General features: G+C 34.4%; 4 protein-coding genes across 4 annotated transcripts; 1 reads left to right on the top strand and 3 right to left on the bottom strand.

Moving 5' to 3' along the window:
• Positions 1-1,595: 1,595 nt before the first annotated feature.
• On the bottom strand, positions 1,596-2,376 carry PHYBLDRAFT_165303 (hypothetical protein; the record flags this gene model as incomplete). Its single annotated transcript, XM_018435197.1, has 3 exons — positions 1,596-1,813; positions 2,162-2,217; positions 2,333-2,376. 3 exons carry the CDS (start codon positions 2,374-2,376, stop codon positions 1,596-1,598), a joined length of 318 nt encoding a protein of 105 aa, XP_018294839.1.
• A 2,137-nt stretch (positions 2,377-4,513) lies between these two features.
• PHYBLDRAFT_165302 (hypothetical protein) lies at positions 4,514-7,864 on the bottom strand (the record flags this gene model as incomplete). The annotated part of the gene is made up of 8 exons (XM_018435196.1): positions 4,514-5,667; positions 5,731-5,891; positions 5,975-6,245; positions 6,315-6,470; positions 6,497-6,505; positions 6,678-6,850; positions 6,910-7,576; positions 7,795-7,864. The coding sequence occupies 8 exons, from the start codon at positions 7,862-7,864 to the stop codon at positions 4,514-4,516; spliced, it is 2,661 nt and encodes an 886-aa protein (XP_018294838.1).
• Positions 7,865-9,074: 1,210 nt separating this feature from the next.
• Positions 9,075-11,153, top strand: PHYBLDRAFT_142303 (hypothetical protein; the record flags this gene model as incomplete). The annotated part of the gene is made up of 6 exons (XM_018430778.1): positions 9,075-9,151; positions 10,065-10,172; positions 10,249-10,307; positions 10,369-10,463; positions 10,789-10,854; positions 10,929-11,153. The coding sequence occupies 6 exons, from the start codon at positions 9,075-9,077 to the stop codon at positions 11,151-11,153; spliced, it is 630 nt and encodes a 209-aa protein (XP_018294837.1).
• Positions 11,154-11,742: 589 nt separating this feature from the next.
• PHYBLDRAFT_142302 (hypothetical protein) lies at positions 11,743-12,250 on the bottom strand (the record flags this gene model as incomplete). The annotated part of the gene is made up of 4 exons (XM_018430777.1): positions 11,743-11,794; positions 11,878-11,940; positions 12,029-12,082; positions 12,186-12,250. 4 exons carry the CDS (start codon positions 12,248-12,250, stop codon positions 11,743-11,745), a joined length of 234 nt encoding a protein of 77 aa, XP_018294836.1.
• Positions 12,251-14,114: the final 1,864 nt, after the last annotated feature.

Raw genomic sequence — 14,114 nt, 5'->3', positions numbered from 1 at the left:
CAAGAAGAAGAAGAAGAAAAAAAAAAAGGGCCAACTTATGGGGTTTGGGTGATTCCCAATAATTTGTAATTCACTGCGACACCAACTACTCGTATATCCCAAAATAACAATATTTAGACCAGTCAAATCAAGCAGTCAGCCAAAATCAAAAAGGACAATGATAGCGTATCTGGGCTAGGGCTAGGGCTAGGGCTTCCTTCATTTGTTTTCATTTCAATTCAATTGATTTCCTTTGATCTTGTAGATTTGATTTAATTCTAAATATTACATCTTTTAATAGTATTTATCGATGAGTTATAGGCTATCTTGTAAAGCAAATCTGACTAATAAACAATTTCTTTCACTATTGATTGCAAATATAGTAATTTTACAGCTCCTCTGTATGAGTAATAGACAAAAGATGCACATAGATAAAACAAGAAAAAAAAAAACCCCTCTTTTTCTTGGTGAGTAAAGTTTCAACCCCGCCTACAACACTTTCTGCATCTAAAATTATTTATTTTTTCTGTTCCCCAAAAAAAAGTCACACACACACCCTTTTGCTTCTCCTTTAAACAGAAACAGCAAGAAACCAACATTAGACCAGCCTTGGTGTCTGTACAAGAAATGTACTGGATCTTAGGACTTTAAACACCAAAACAAGAAGAAGCAAAGAAAGTACTATAGAAACAACATGTTTTTCTGCTTCTTTCTAAAGAGAGAAAAGAAAGAAAATGATAGTAATGTATGGGGAGTATCATAATTTCTTAATTATATATTTGGAAGAATGAACCAACCTATCGTTTTTTTTTGTTTAGTTTGGAAACAGCTAGTATATATAAAATGATAGTAAAGGGGAAGTATAAGGGGTCTAGACTATTTCATCACCCCTTTGCTGTAAAGTTTAGATGCTTTTGACCTTTTAAGATTCTTTACATATAAAAATAAAAGAACTCCTTGCTGTACTATAAGAAAGCAAGGGTTATCTTTGGCTATTTTCTATGTGACGTCAATACAGAAAATAAAAGAAAGAAAGGGGGATACAAGACATTCCGATCCTGAAAGGCAAACAAGCATATACTATATAATATATATAAAGAAAGAAAAAAAAAAGAGTTTTTGGTGTTTTGGTTGACCTTGTACTGTGACACTCTTATTAAGTTAATTTTTTTATAAGGAAAAGGAGAGACCAAATATGTTACATATATGTTACAGATATGTGAAGGTAACTTGTATCGGACAATGATGATTTTTGGCAGGAATTTCTGTCGGATAAGACAGACTTCATACTCTAGTATATTATGTATAGATAGGCTGTGGAGAAGGTTCCAAGCTTTTGCCTATAAAGAAAGAATTTCTATACTAATGATATCCACAAGTAATGCTTCTGGAATCATCGACAGAGACTATGTTAAATAAATAAACCAAGAAAAAGTTAAACTTGTTGGTACTGAACTCAGAAGCATATTCAAAAGCCATAATTTCATCATTTTTGTTTAATGGCTTGTCATTTTGTACTTCTTCTAATTTTTTTTTATGGGGTAAAAAAAGAAGTACAAAATGACAAGCCATTAAACAAAAAAGAAAAAGAGAATAAGCTGAATGAGATCATAGCTCTAAACGTGCAGCCAAGATCGTAAACTCTCTTTATCTGGGGCTACATTACCAGTAAGTCTATCTTTGTTCAGGAATGCCAGATCAAACAAAGAATAATACCAAAATCCACACCGCCATTTTATTTTTAATTGATTTGAGGTATGTATGTGTGTATTGAGATCAATGTAAAATATCAATTCTCTGTCAAAGATTAGCCTTCTCGTATCAATTTGACGATCTACAAAGACAGTAGAGAAAAAAAAATGTTACAGTAATAGGGCTAGACATGCATATATACATACAAACTCCTGGATATGTTAAACTAAACCATTTCGAACCTAATTGTTCAAAATAGATTACAGATAAGCCATGCAAACCACATAACCACCAGAATCATCATCATCAACAGCAGCAAAACTAAATAAAAAAAATTAGACTCTTCTTCTTTTAAAACAAATGCATTTTAGCATCTTTAATTCAAGTCGTTTCAAATAATTGTGATGATCATTTAATCAATAGACTATTCCTTTATTCCTTTAATATTCTCTATCTTCTTCCGTATGTATAAAATATGTGTGTTCTATACCAACCTTCAAACTAAATCCGAAGCCAAAGCCAAAGCCAAAGCCAGGATGTACAAGTCTTTAATATAGTATAGTGCCTTCCAAATACATAAATATATATATATATATATTCCTATTTGTAACATTGGCATTTCTTTAGAGCCTATTCAACTATTCGCTAAAGAATTACTAACCTTCTAGTTCCCCATCGATTCCTTTGCCCTTTCTTGATACACATTATATCTTGAAATCTTGCCAACACCCATTAAATGCTGTGTATCGCAGGAATATATTTGATTCTGAAGAGATCAAATCGATATAGTTTTGAATCCAAAATTCTGCACAATCTCTTTCTATGTGTGTTGTTTTTCTTAGTCCCCTTGATTTTTATTATATATAAAAATATAATACTTGGTCTCATAAATACTACATGGCATCAATTATGTGATGCCATAGTAAGCACATAAACAAATCTTATAGGTAACGCCTTTGTACCTCCAATTAATTTAATGCAATAGTATTCGCTTATGTATTCACTTATTTATGTATGCATGTAGTTGCTTATTATTACTGCGCCTAGATGAACCAATACAAATTTTAAATTAATTCTCTAAGCATAATGTCTTCACAAAACTTTAGCAGCCTATGATGTGATTTAATGTATTTTGATTCATCAAGAGAGATTAAATCCTGCAGTATTAAGAATTTCTAAGTGGAACAAAACCTAATCTTTATTGTCCAGTCAGTAGAAACTTTGGTACAGCTCTCTCTCTCTCTTTCTTTCTATCTGATTCTCAGTGCATTTATGTATATGCGTGCGTTTTCATTCTCTCTCTATAAAGGCTTAACAATATTCAGGGCGTATATAGCCAGAATTCGAACTGGCTTGATAATGAATATACTTGCCTAAAGTTTCTTCGAGTATAATTAGATAACGTCCTAGATTCTATAAATTTATACCTCAATAAGAATTGACCATATAAAGGTAAGCACTTCATAAGAGAGAAAATCATATAATGTATTTAACATACAGTTTCTAGTCAGCGATATTATTATCATCTTTTTAAAAAAATAAAATAAAATAAAGGCTTTGATCAAGGACCAAGTAGTTTATACAAGTATATTCTGAACTTATCTAGAAACACATAAAGTTAATATCTATTATGTCTGTATTTCTTTAGAATCAAGTATATCATAACATAGCATAGCATATCATATCATATCATACTTAATCCAATTACTCAATACTCTCCCTAGCAATGCAAAGCAGCCTCAAAACCAACCGTCTTCCACTCCCACATCATCTTTGTATCCTTCTAACCAGCCAATAAATTAGATCTTTTTTCTGGATTTATTGCTCATATTGATGTGAAGAACACAACAAGCAACTTAAATGTGATTCGGATCTTGGTGCTTGACCACAGTACCTTTAAAACCCTTGATTATGTAGCCCTGTTTTTATTATATTATACACAAGAGTTAGTGTAACAATTCAAACAATATTCTTTGAGCCTAGAATCTACTTTCCTATTATTCTATCACTTGGGTACCCTAATTTTTTTTTCTACTCTTTACAATATAATCTAATCGAACCAAATGGCTGTTATCTATTGAGTAATCTATCCAATTAACATAGTATTCAATCGATTTTAAGTTATTGTTGTTACCTGCATTTTTCGATAAATACCAATCAACTCACTATAGGACTCTATATGCCAAAACTTCATTAGTTAAAAGAAAGGCTTATTATGTTATGCCTACAGCTAAATTACTTCCATATGCCTAAAAAAAAGGCAAAAGACAAAAGTCCCGGCCTTCTTATTTTATTTCTTGTACAAGGCAAATATATTCTTTTGTATCACTATAACAAGCTATCTCTCAGTACTCTTGTCGGGCACTTTAGATCGCTTGATATATACATATATCTCTTTCTGTTTAGGTAGAGTACATTCTACTACTTTGTGTTGCCTAATCTTGGCTTCAGCCATGAACAAAGCCACATCAGTAATATCTCTTTTAAATTTGGACTGTTGAACAAGTGTGCGTACATGTCTAAATGTGTATATGTATGTATTTATATAGGCTTTCTAATATAATTCTAACAAGTAGTTGCTATCATTTTCTCTTCAAGCCAATAACTTAATATTTGTATTATACTTCTCACAATTCATAGCTTAACAAAAGTACTATGATATATGTTATGCTATATAGTCACTTGTGATTGGAGTGTCTTAATAATCCATCTGTTTTATTTTTGTTTTTCTATCATACCTTTAAACATTTTTCTTATCCTTTAGAAAAAATAAAGAAACCTCCACCATAATTATATCTCTATTGATTTATTATGCTATATTAATACAGTAAAAGCCATTATCTCATGCTATTGTAGAACTAGAAGAGTTCCTTTTGTGATGACCAATAGCCAGATCGAGCTCTTTAAAAACCTCGGTATCAACATAATAAGACTCTAACAAACGCTCCATCAACTGCATCCGCCTTTCCATTACATATTGTCGATCCTGGAGGGCTTTGAAGTTCCTGTCTTGCTGGTCTCTCAACAACCCAATTTCGCTTTCGTCAAGCAAATACCCATGCATCTTTTCCGTATCCACAAATCGGCTGTTAACAGGACTAACAAACGGAACAGGCGTATCCAAGGCCCCAAACTTCTTTCGAAGGTTTCTACCCAACGACCGCTTTATACATCCACAGGACCAGCGCTGGACAACACCCCAAGGAGAATTTGGCCGGAATCCAAACATCCAAGCCTGTACAAAAGCCATAAGACTGATAATACCACCAACCGACCCAAGAGAATTAAGGATCGTGTGGATCTTTTGTTCTTGTTCAACAATAGTGAGGTAGTCAACTGGGTATAGGTCAATAAACCCTATGATGAGGTCATTTTCTGCATATCTGATATCTTTATGGATGTCAAAGTTATTTGCCTGGACTGCCGAAGTAATTTCTGATGTGTGGTTGTAAAGGGGCAGGAACCCTATCTGGTTCCATCCACTGTCCGTGAGATACTGATGGTCTTTGATTTGATACTGAAAATTCATTGAATTATTGGTATACATCGTGAACGTATTTGAATCGCTTTTTCCTTGCATGTCCCGTACAGCCCACTCGTTGACATCTTGGTCAGACATTACTAGTGGTACATCAGTTGAGTTGATCTTATAGACCTTTACATTAGGGTCCATTCCAGGCGGGTACTGAGTCATATGAATGGTTCCAGTCAACTGTATCCCTCCAAACATTTTAATATGAAGTTTAGTTCCATTACGGTTTCCATCACCAGTAGTCCCCAAGAGGAACCAGCTAGGAGGCGAAAATAGATAACAATCAGATGCTGTGACAGAGTCTCCAAATACAGGAAGATGCACCTTCATATCAAGTTTTGTCATAAATTGATCACAGGAAACACCAGTGTCTGATCCACATGTCATTATAACTCCATCCGACTCATCGAATTTTGTACGTGGATCGCCTGGTATATTATATCCTTCAAAGCAAAATCTCATATCTATATAAAGGAAAATTAAATGTATAAGTGTGATTTCTATAACGCTGCTTTTTTTTTATATACCTGGGATTGACACGGATGATACTTTTGTACTGATTATAATACTGGTAGTTGGGCTATTAAGAGCTTGTCGAATAGAAAACACCGCGTATGCCAGGAATAGGAATACAAGAATGCATTGGATCAGTTTGCGGAATAGTTCAATCCATACCGGCTCCCCACCCCTAAAAATAAATAATAGTAGTGAGAAGAATAGATTACATTTAATAAGTTAATTAGTCAATATATTATATATATATATATCTACCGTGGGCCCCAAATGAAGCGCCCCAATGACCGTGGCACGCAATATACATCTTGAGAGGTTTTCCAGATGCAGAATCCCAAAATAATTACAAGCAATACAGCACCAACAGTAATCCCTGCAATTACTCCTCCAGTCATTTTACTTTGAATATTTGACACTGTATCTAATTCTGGCAAATCTTCTGGGCCACTCAACCATTTATATTTAGCAGCTTTTTGGTCTTCAATGCTAAGAACACTTATATCGCTATAAGGAAAGGTTGAGAGCATATCTATTATATATTGATCCACTATTAGCACCGATTGATTTATATTCTTCTTCGTTTGTATAGGGTCCTAACCATGTGTAATCGCCAATAGATTTTCACCAATAAATCCCATGTTGAAAGTGTACATAGCATCAGGATAATCCCCAGGTATGTTTGGTCTTGACCACACCCATGTAGTTGTATCCAGTAAAAGAATATCATTAAGATACACACCACTCATGGTACCTCCTATATTAGATTGTATTGTTAATTACCTAGAATACCTAGAATACATAGAGCCTTTTTTTATTCAAATTTTAATTACCACCATATAAAATGATCGTTTTCTTGTCAGGGCCTATAAGCATATAAGTTAGGATTCTCGTTGATTTCTTGTAAAAAAAAGAAAAAGAAGTAGGAAGATAAATATATTAAATTAACGGTGCTTATAATTACCTAAGACTGATCCCGGACCAGAACTACCAGCTAATTTCTCTCCGGTTGCATTTATATATATCCATTCATTTGTGTTTGTATCATATATCTCGAGTACATTGGGACTTAGATAAGATGAGTAATCACCAGAAGTATTTGAATGTATACCACCAATGTATACAATCTGTCCATTTCTATATGATATAGTTTAATTATTGTTTTGTTATATACATATATATAGTGAATTACTCACGGAAGAGCTGTTGCGGTGTGGTCCCCCCGATATGGCTGATTCGATAAAGTGAGATTCTTATATTCAAGAGTAAGTGGATCGAAAGACCAAAAGTCATTAAGATGCCGGGCAGCATAAAGCTCTGATCCACCGTAAATATAAACTTTCCCGTTAGGTGCCGGTGTAAGTGTAAAATGCAGGCGTATAGGAGGTCCGGTGGCATTGTTGATTGCAAAAATCTCTTTCCAGGAGGCATCAGAACTTTTGAAATCGTACATATAAGTACGAATTGTCTGGTTCTTGTCATTATTAGCCTTTTCAGATCCTGTAACAAGTAGTGCAGTGTGACCGTCTTGGAGAATAACGGCTTCAGAGTAAGAGCATATTGGACCAGGCTTATATTGAGGGACTGTCTCGTATATTATCTCTCCTTTCGAGTCGCCCTCAGCTGATATAGAGATGGAGGTAAAAATATTGGTTGTACTATTGAGACCAAAGCTGCCTCCATATGCATAGAGCTTGTCATTGTATGAAAAGATGGCAGGATCAAAGCGAAATTGAATATCTTCTAAACCTCTTGAAGGCCCAGTGTAGAAACCAAATGCTAGCTTTATAGCACAAAGATAAAATAGACTGGTAACTATAGAAAACTGGCAGGAATATTGATGTCTAAATCGAATCATTATAGCTAATATGTAAAAAGGGATCAAACGAACAGAAAAAGTGTGTTACTTTTGAAAGATTAAATAGTCTGCGGTCTCAACGGCCAAAGAAAAATGACCTTCCTTTTCTTCTCATTTTTTTTTTTACCTTTGTATCTCTTATTCCATTCCATGACCAAAACCCATTGTAAAATAGACATTTAAGTTTGTTGTATTAACACAGGACAATCACAGTGCAACGTACCACTAGCCATGTAAAAATAGAATTCTAAGAAGTATACTTCTGTACCCAAGGAAGGGCTTGAGGTGCTCATGTGAATCAAAGATCCAAGAGAAAAAGAGAAAGATTAGATAATGAAATGAGAGATCGATGTTGTGATATCAATAGAGCTTTGGATTGAATATATATACTATAATTAATATATACAAGTATAAAACTCTGTCAAAAGCCTTTATACATGTAGATGTAGATGCATACTTTTTTATTTTATATCTTTATATATCTTGTTTATTAATGGTATGTTATACAAACAGATGAGTTGATATATACATATATACTCCTTTGCATTTTTTGCTATTTAGGATTTTACATTTATTCTACTCATCATGCCATGTTTGTACATTTGTAAGACCTGAGCCACAATATATCACAGCCTTTTATATATACATTAAAACCCCAGTACACAATTCTCACTAATGATTTACATATAAAAAATAAGGTAAAGATAAATACTATTCAAAGTTTTAAAATAAAAATTCAATTTTCAATCAGTATTATCGAAACGAGACAATTTTTAAACAGAATCGACTTTCAGAAATCATTTTTATTCGATAACTTATATATAATAATATGAGCAAGATTTTTTTCTATCAATATAGGTTAATTGTAAATTGTTTCTTAAACCTCTTTCTTTTTATAATATCCATGCCTTACTACTCAATATATTTCATGTCTGTCAGCTTATAGTTATTAACTGTAATATAAAGATTGTCTGTACATCCTTGTCAAGTTATTTCTGTACAGAATATTAAAGGATGTACTCTGTAACTAATAATAACCGTTTACCATTCTTATATGAATTCAGATTTCTTGTAAAACTGAGCACAATACACTGGTACCAATGGCACAAAATAATAAGCAATTGCAATTTTTCAATAAAGCTTGAGAGACTAATCATATATGGGGATCACATAGTCTGATATTGTGAACCAATATATAAACCTTTCAGCAAAAGTAGAAATACTAGAGTATAATATTATCCTAAAGTATGACACAGAAAAGACGGTATTAAGGACATGTTACAGTGAGGTAGAGGCTTCATGATGATTTGGTGCTTTGTGTGGGCAGGAAGAGCCAGGAAACTAAATACCATAAATAAATAATAAAATTGACTAGTACGAATACATGGATTTCATCAAAAAGAAGGTACTTCGATCTATGTGAGCTCTTAATGAAAGAAATGATAGCGAGTCTATCTACCAAAAATATAGTGTACCCTGTTAAAAATCTAATTTTGTAGAAGAATGGAAGAAACACCAGAGCTTGGCAGTGCTGATATGGCCTCCCAACAGTCCAGATCTCAGCCTCGTAAAAAATTTACGTTGGTATTTCATTAGAATAGGGTGTTTCAGCAGTTTTAGATGTTTAGATTTTACTTTTGTGGTGGTTTAATTTATTAAATGATTGGCTCTTACTAATCTAAATTTGAGATATTTTCAATCTATAAGCAACTAAGGACTACCCTTAGTTCTTTATAGAATGCAAATTTAGATTCTCCACTTTTGCCTATGAATAGCAACCTTCGGGGAAAGTGTAATTACACATTTCATTTCCACGCCAAATATAGCAGCAATTTTTTCTACACTTTTCTGAGTTTTTGCTGCTATTGCCATTCACCAGCGTACGAGGGAATATTCCCTCGTACGCTGGTGAATGGCATAAAACTGCTGAAACACCCTAATAGTAAAGGAAAGAATTCAATCTCCAAAAAATCTCTTAGGAGTTGAATACTGCTTTTTATGTAGAATAAAACAATATTCAAGTTAAAGTATGTAATACTAATTGCATGTCAATGCCTAATTGCCTGTCAATGCCTAATTACGTGAAAATGCTTAATTGCGTGACAATGCTTAATTGCATGTGAATGGTTAATTACATACATGAGATGAAGAGGGTTAATGAAAGGTCATCAAACTATTGATTTTTTTAAGACAAACTATACCTTCGTATTTATATGTTTTCCGATATCAGTTGTCAAGTAAAGGAAGATAGGCTAAACCAAGATTGCTAAAGTTGTATTATTGATTTATCAGAAGTTAATAAGTATGATGATTATTGTTGGTACGAGTCTATATATATATATATATATATATTTATAGACATACCTTGCTTTTAAGAAAAAAAAATCTAACAGATCTCAGTACTGAATATTGTATTAAAATATTCGTTCGTCTGTTTTTAAAGTGTATCCGATTTATCTCAAAAAGTATAAAAATAAAGATTTTTTTGTCAAGACCTGCGCTTGAAGGCCGATCCAATCAAGTTTACACCCAAGCTTCTCAACAACCCTCATTCCTGCCTACTCGGCATGGCATCAAATTTACCATGACGGCAAAGTATCGGTGAAATGCTTTAATGCCAAACTGCTCAGGACAGGTGTCTGAGACACCCAAGTGGAACAGCATAGCATTTACTTAGGCACCTTAACTTTGCTTTGGGTTCGTCCCTCATGTCCAGTTCTGTTTACCAGAGTGTGGGTTACAAGTATCAAAGACTAAGCAGAGAGGGAATTGTAAAGCACAGGGATCATTTCAACAGGAAGCAGTAAGATACAGGAGATCGTACTGGTTAATCCATCTGCATTACTTCACGTCCAGGTGCTCAACGAATTTAAAAAAACTCTACGCATCCAGGTGATACACCCTTATACTTGCACCTTTCTGTGACAATCTTGACCTGCCCCGAAGGACAAAATCTGGAGAGCCAATATCCAACGTCCTAAGAAAATAGCATAAAGCTACCTCTGCGTTCCTCAGTCCCCTCCATATTATGTGCCGCATAACACAGAAAAAACTGACGTGGATTTCATCCGGCTTTCGCCTTCATATGAGTGACTCAGGAAGGTCTTTAACATCCAGTATGCTCTACACTAAGAGCTACTTTCCCTGACGGTACTTGTGATCAGTTGGTTTTTTATAAATAAGTTTAGCCTTCGATGAAACTTTTCACCGGGATTAGGGAGTTTGTAAAAACAACCCGACTCATCGGAAGCTACTTAACACAAAGACAAGAACTCAAGGCAAGGTGAGGGGATTGCACCCTCCAATAACCTTTTCCAGGGAGTGAAGGCTACTGACTTGTTGGTATGTCTGGAATAGCAGTTCACTAGTTCACAATCCAGAGCACCCAAAAGACTACTCCGGTTCAAACATTGGAGCTTTTCCATCTCAAACAATAAAGCCCAAGACAGAATCCCTTTTGGTTTCTTCTCCCCTGCAGTAAATGCAGGTAGAAACGCGCAAGGCACAGATCAGATTTCAGACCATAGCACATTGAGCGAACTCAATAGCCATACCAGCCAAAGAGCGCAATGCTTCCAATAAAAAACCAGAATCTCATATTAAGTCAAGCCCTATAAATAAGGCGTCTACAATGAGCGAGTTGGAAATGAGCCCGGAGACTCATTGTTAAAGACCATGATATACACATCTTGCACGAAAATGTTTATGTATATTCCTTTTGATATATCATGACCGACAGAATACGAGGTACTCAGTGATCACTCCAAGAGTAGAGATATAAAAAATAGAGTATAAGGTTAATATACTTATTGTGTCAAAGTGTGTGCGCATGTGCGCGTTTACTTACCTAGCTATTAACTGCGAAGGGTGTAAAAATACTGAGCTGGTTCTCGGGACACCTCTCCATAGATGTACCTTTGAACACTATCAAGATAATAAAGTAACGTGAAAGTATAAAGTGAGTATGTTGATTGAGCCAAAGCATCTATATATTGACTTACCACTCAGTGGACCATACAGAGTTTGAAGACACCATGAAAAGAATGGTGGTTAACAGCTAAACGAAACTAGACATTGCAATAGAAAAAGAAAAAGAAAACATCGAGTTATAGTTAGTGTGTTGCTCGGATCAAAGTCTGTGTATGTACGCGTTTACTTACCTAGTAAACAGCTACGGAAGGCTTAAAAAGTACTTGTGCTCAAAAGCAAGACGGGAAGGGACACTGGACACTGTGATAAAATAAAAGAAAAAATCGAATCATAATTAGTGCATTGATCGTGTCAAAACGTGTTTGTATTTACTTACCTAACAGATAGCTGCGTAGGGTTTAAAAAGTACTTGTGCTCAAAAGCAAAACGGGACTGGACACTGGAAACTGTGATAAAAAGAAAAGAAAACACCAAATTATAGTTAGTGTATTGATCGTGTCAAAGTATCTGTCTGTGTATTTACTTACCTGGTACATGAACATGACGTGAAGGACCTCTCCGTGGCTACAGTGGAATGGACGCTGGGCATAAAAAACAAAACAAAAAACACGCACAGAAAAACACTGTGCTGTAGTTAGTATACTGACCGTGTCAAAGTGTGTGTGTGTCTGTATAATATTTTACCTGCTATTAGACTGGACATCGTTTTTGGAACTTAGCCAGAAACCGCGTCTGGGGTGCGTTTTCATGGTAAATATCAGTATGGGCCTTATACAAATAGAAAGATATAGGCATTTAAAAACAATTTTCTTACTGTGTCAAAAACCAAGGACCACCGAAAGGAAATCAGGAGGAAGAGGAGGGATAACAGAAAATTGGGAATTGTATCGATTTTTTTTATGAAAAAAATGGGGATTGCGCAGCACGGAAGGCATAAAATGCCTATTTTGGGCAAATCAAAACAAATTCGTATGAAAATTAAAGGGTTTATGTTTTCAGTAAAAGCTCTATGTTTTTTCTCACCTATTACTATCAAAGACCTCCTGGTATTGTCTTATACATATTTTTAATAGTACAGACAGTGCTTATATACGAGTATTAGTTTGCTTTAAAGGGCCTTTTTATCTTTGGGGAATCATATTTCTATATCTTTATACTCACACTACTGATGAGAATTATGATTTTAAAAAACCACCAGATAAATAAAGAAAGCCTTCTTAGCCTTCTAACCATAGTATGTTTACTTTCACTTCACAAAGTACCTTTAAAGTCATCTAAGTAGAGAAGTGCAGCTGTTGAGGGAATAATATAATAAATACTTTACGGCTACCTTTATTCTTTAGTATTATATGTGTCCTTCCTTTCACCACTTTATATACGTGTATATATATTAAGAGTATTCTCTAGCAAGTTTCGGCAAGATCACTGTTTTGGTTGAACTTGTATCTTATTTAGAAAATAAAGACCTTGTTATTAAGCACCCACAAACAATTCTCGCGATGATTGCTTTCCTTTAAAGTTTTAGAGATAAACTTCTATTATATAATATTTTTATGGTCGACTATCTTTAACCTTTCTTGCAAGTCTATCATAGTTGAAATCTAAGTAAGCGCCTCTAAATAACAAATATACAAATAAAAATATACGGTATTGACACTGTGGATTTTATCTACAGTGTTTCTTGTATCACTCAACGCAGTGAACTTCTAAGTAGTTACGTAGCTGTAGAAATGGTCTGAAGTAGTTAAATAGCTCTTTTCGTTCGTTCCTTAATAAAATTGCCCTTCTAGTCGTATTAATTTTCTTGTCACCGAGTTGGACGTTTACATCACATAACCAACCAACTATGTGTCAGTATATATATAGCATAAACATTTACCATTCTTCTTATTGTCTGTCTAGAAATTCTGATTCAAATTACCCTGTTTTTATCTTAGACTTACAACACGCTCACTCACTCACTCACTCACTCACTCGTTCATTCACTTAATCACTCAAAAATGCTCTCGTATCGTGTTTATTAATCTGACCGCATGAGTACTGACTACTTTTTGCTCAGGTTGGTTGTTTAATTTCTCTTTATGTACGCGATGATCCCCATGTGGATATCATAGAGACCATAAGCTGGCTGTGAAGCCGTATACTTTATAGCGCTACTGGAATAATTGGTAATTGCTTTCCACATATTGTCCTCAAAATTGAGGGAAATGGCTGCCTGATAAATTCTGGTCGGCATAGATTAAACCAACCCATTTTCCTCCTCCATTGCTGCCAGACCAGGTTTTAATTTTGAGGCATATATACCTGTTTGTATATAGTATGCTATGTAGTTTATTACCCAAAGTTAGGAAAGGATAAGTAAAATTGTCTGGAGCTGCTTTTTAGTAGGTAGCTTTTGAACACCTTTATATTCGTTCAAAATGCTGTGAACCAATACGAGTACAAAAAACTTATATTTTAATAATAATAAAGCAACAACGTTAGAAATAATACTGACTCCTACGCAAAATTGTGGGAAAATACTTACCAGATCAAGGATTTTGAGTACTATAACCGACTCAAAACTTGTACTTTAGCTGTAAGGACGTTTTTCTTGGAGTTTTAAAATAAAAA

The sequence above is a fragment of the Phycomyces blakesleeanus genome (assembly GCF_001638985.1).
Source record: "Phycomyces blakesleeanus NRRL 1555(-) unplaced genomic scaffold PHYBLscaffold_5, whole genome shotgun sequence".
NCBI lineage: Eukaryota > Fungi > Mucoromycota > Mucoromycetes > Mucorales > Phycomycetaceae > Phycomyces > Phycomyces blakesleeanus.
The sequence above is the reverse complement of the archived record's forward strand: the minus strand, read 5'-3'. Positions and strand labels throughout refer to the sequence as shown.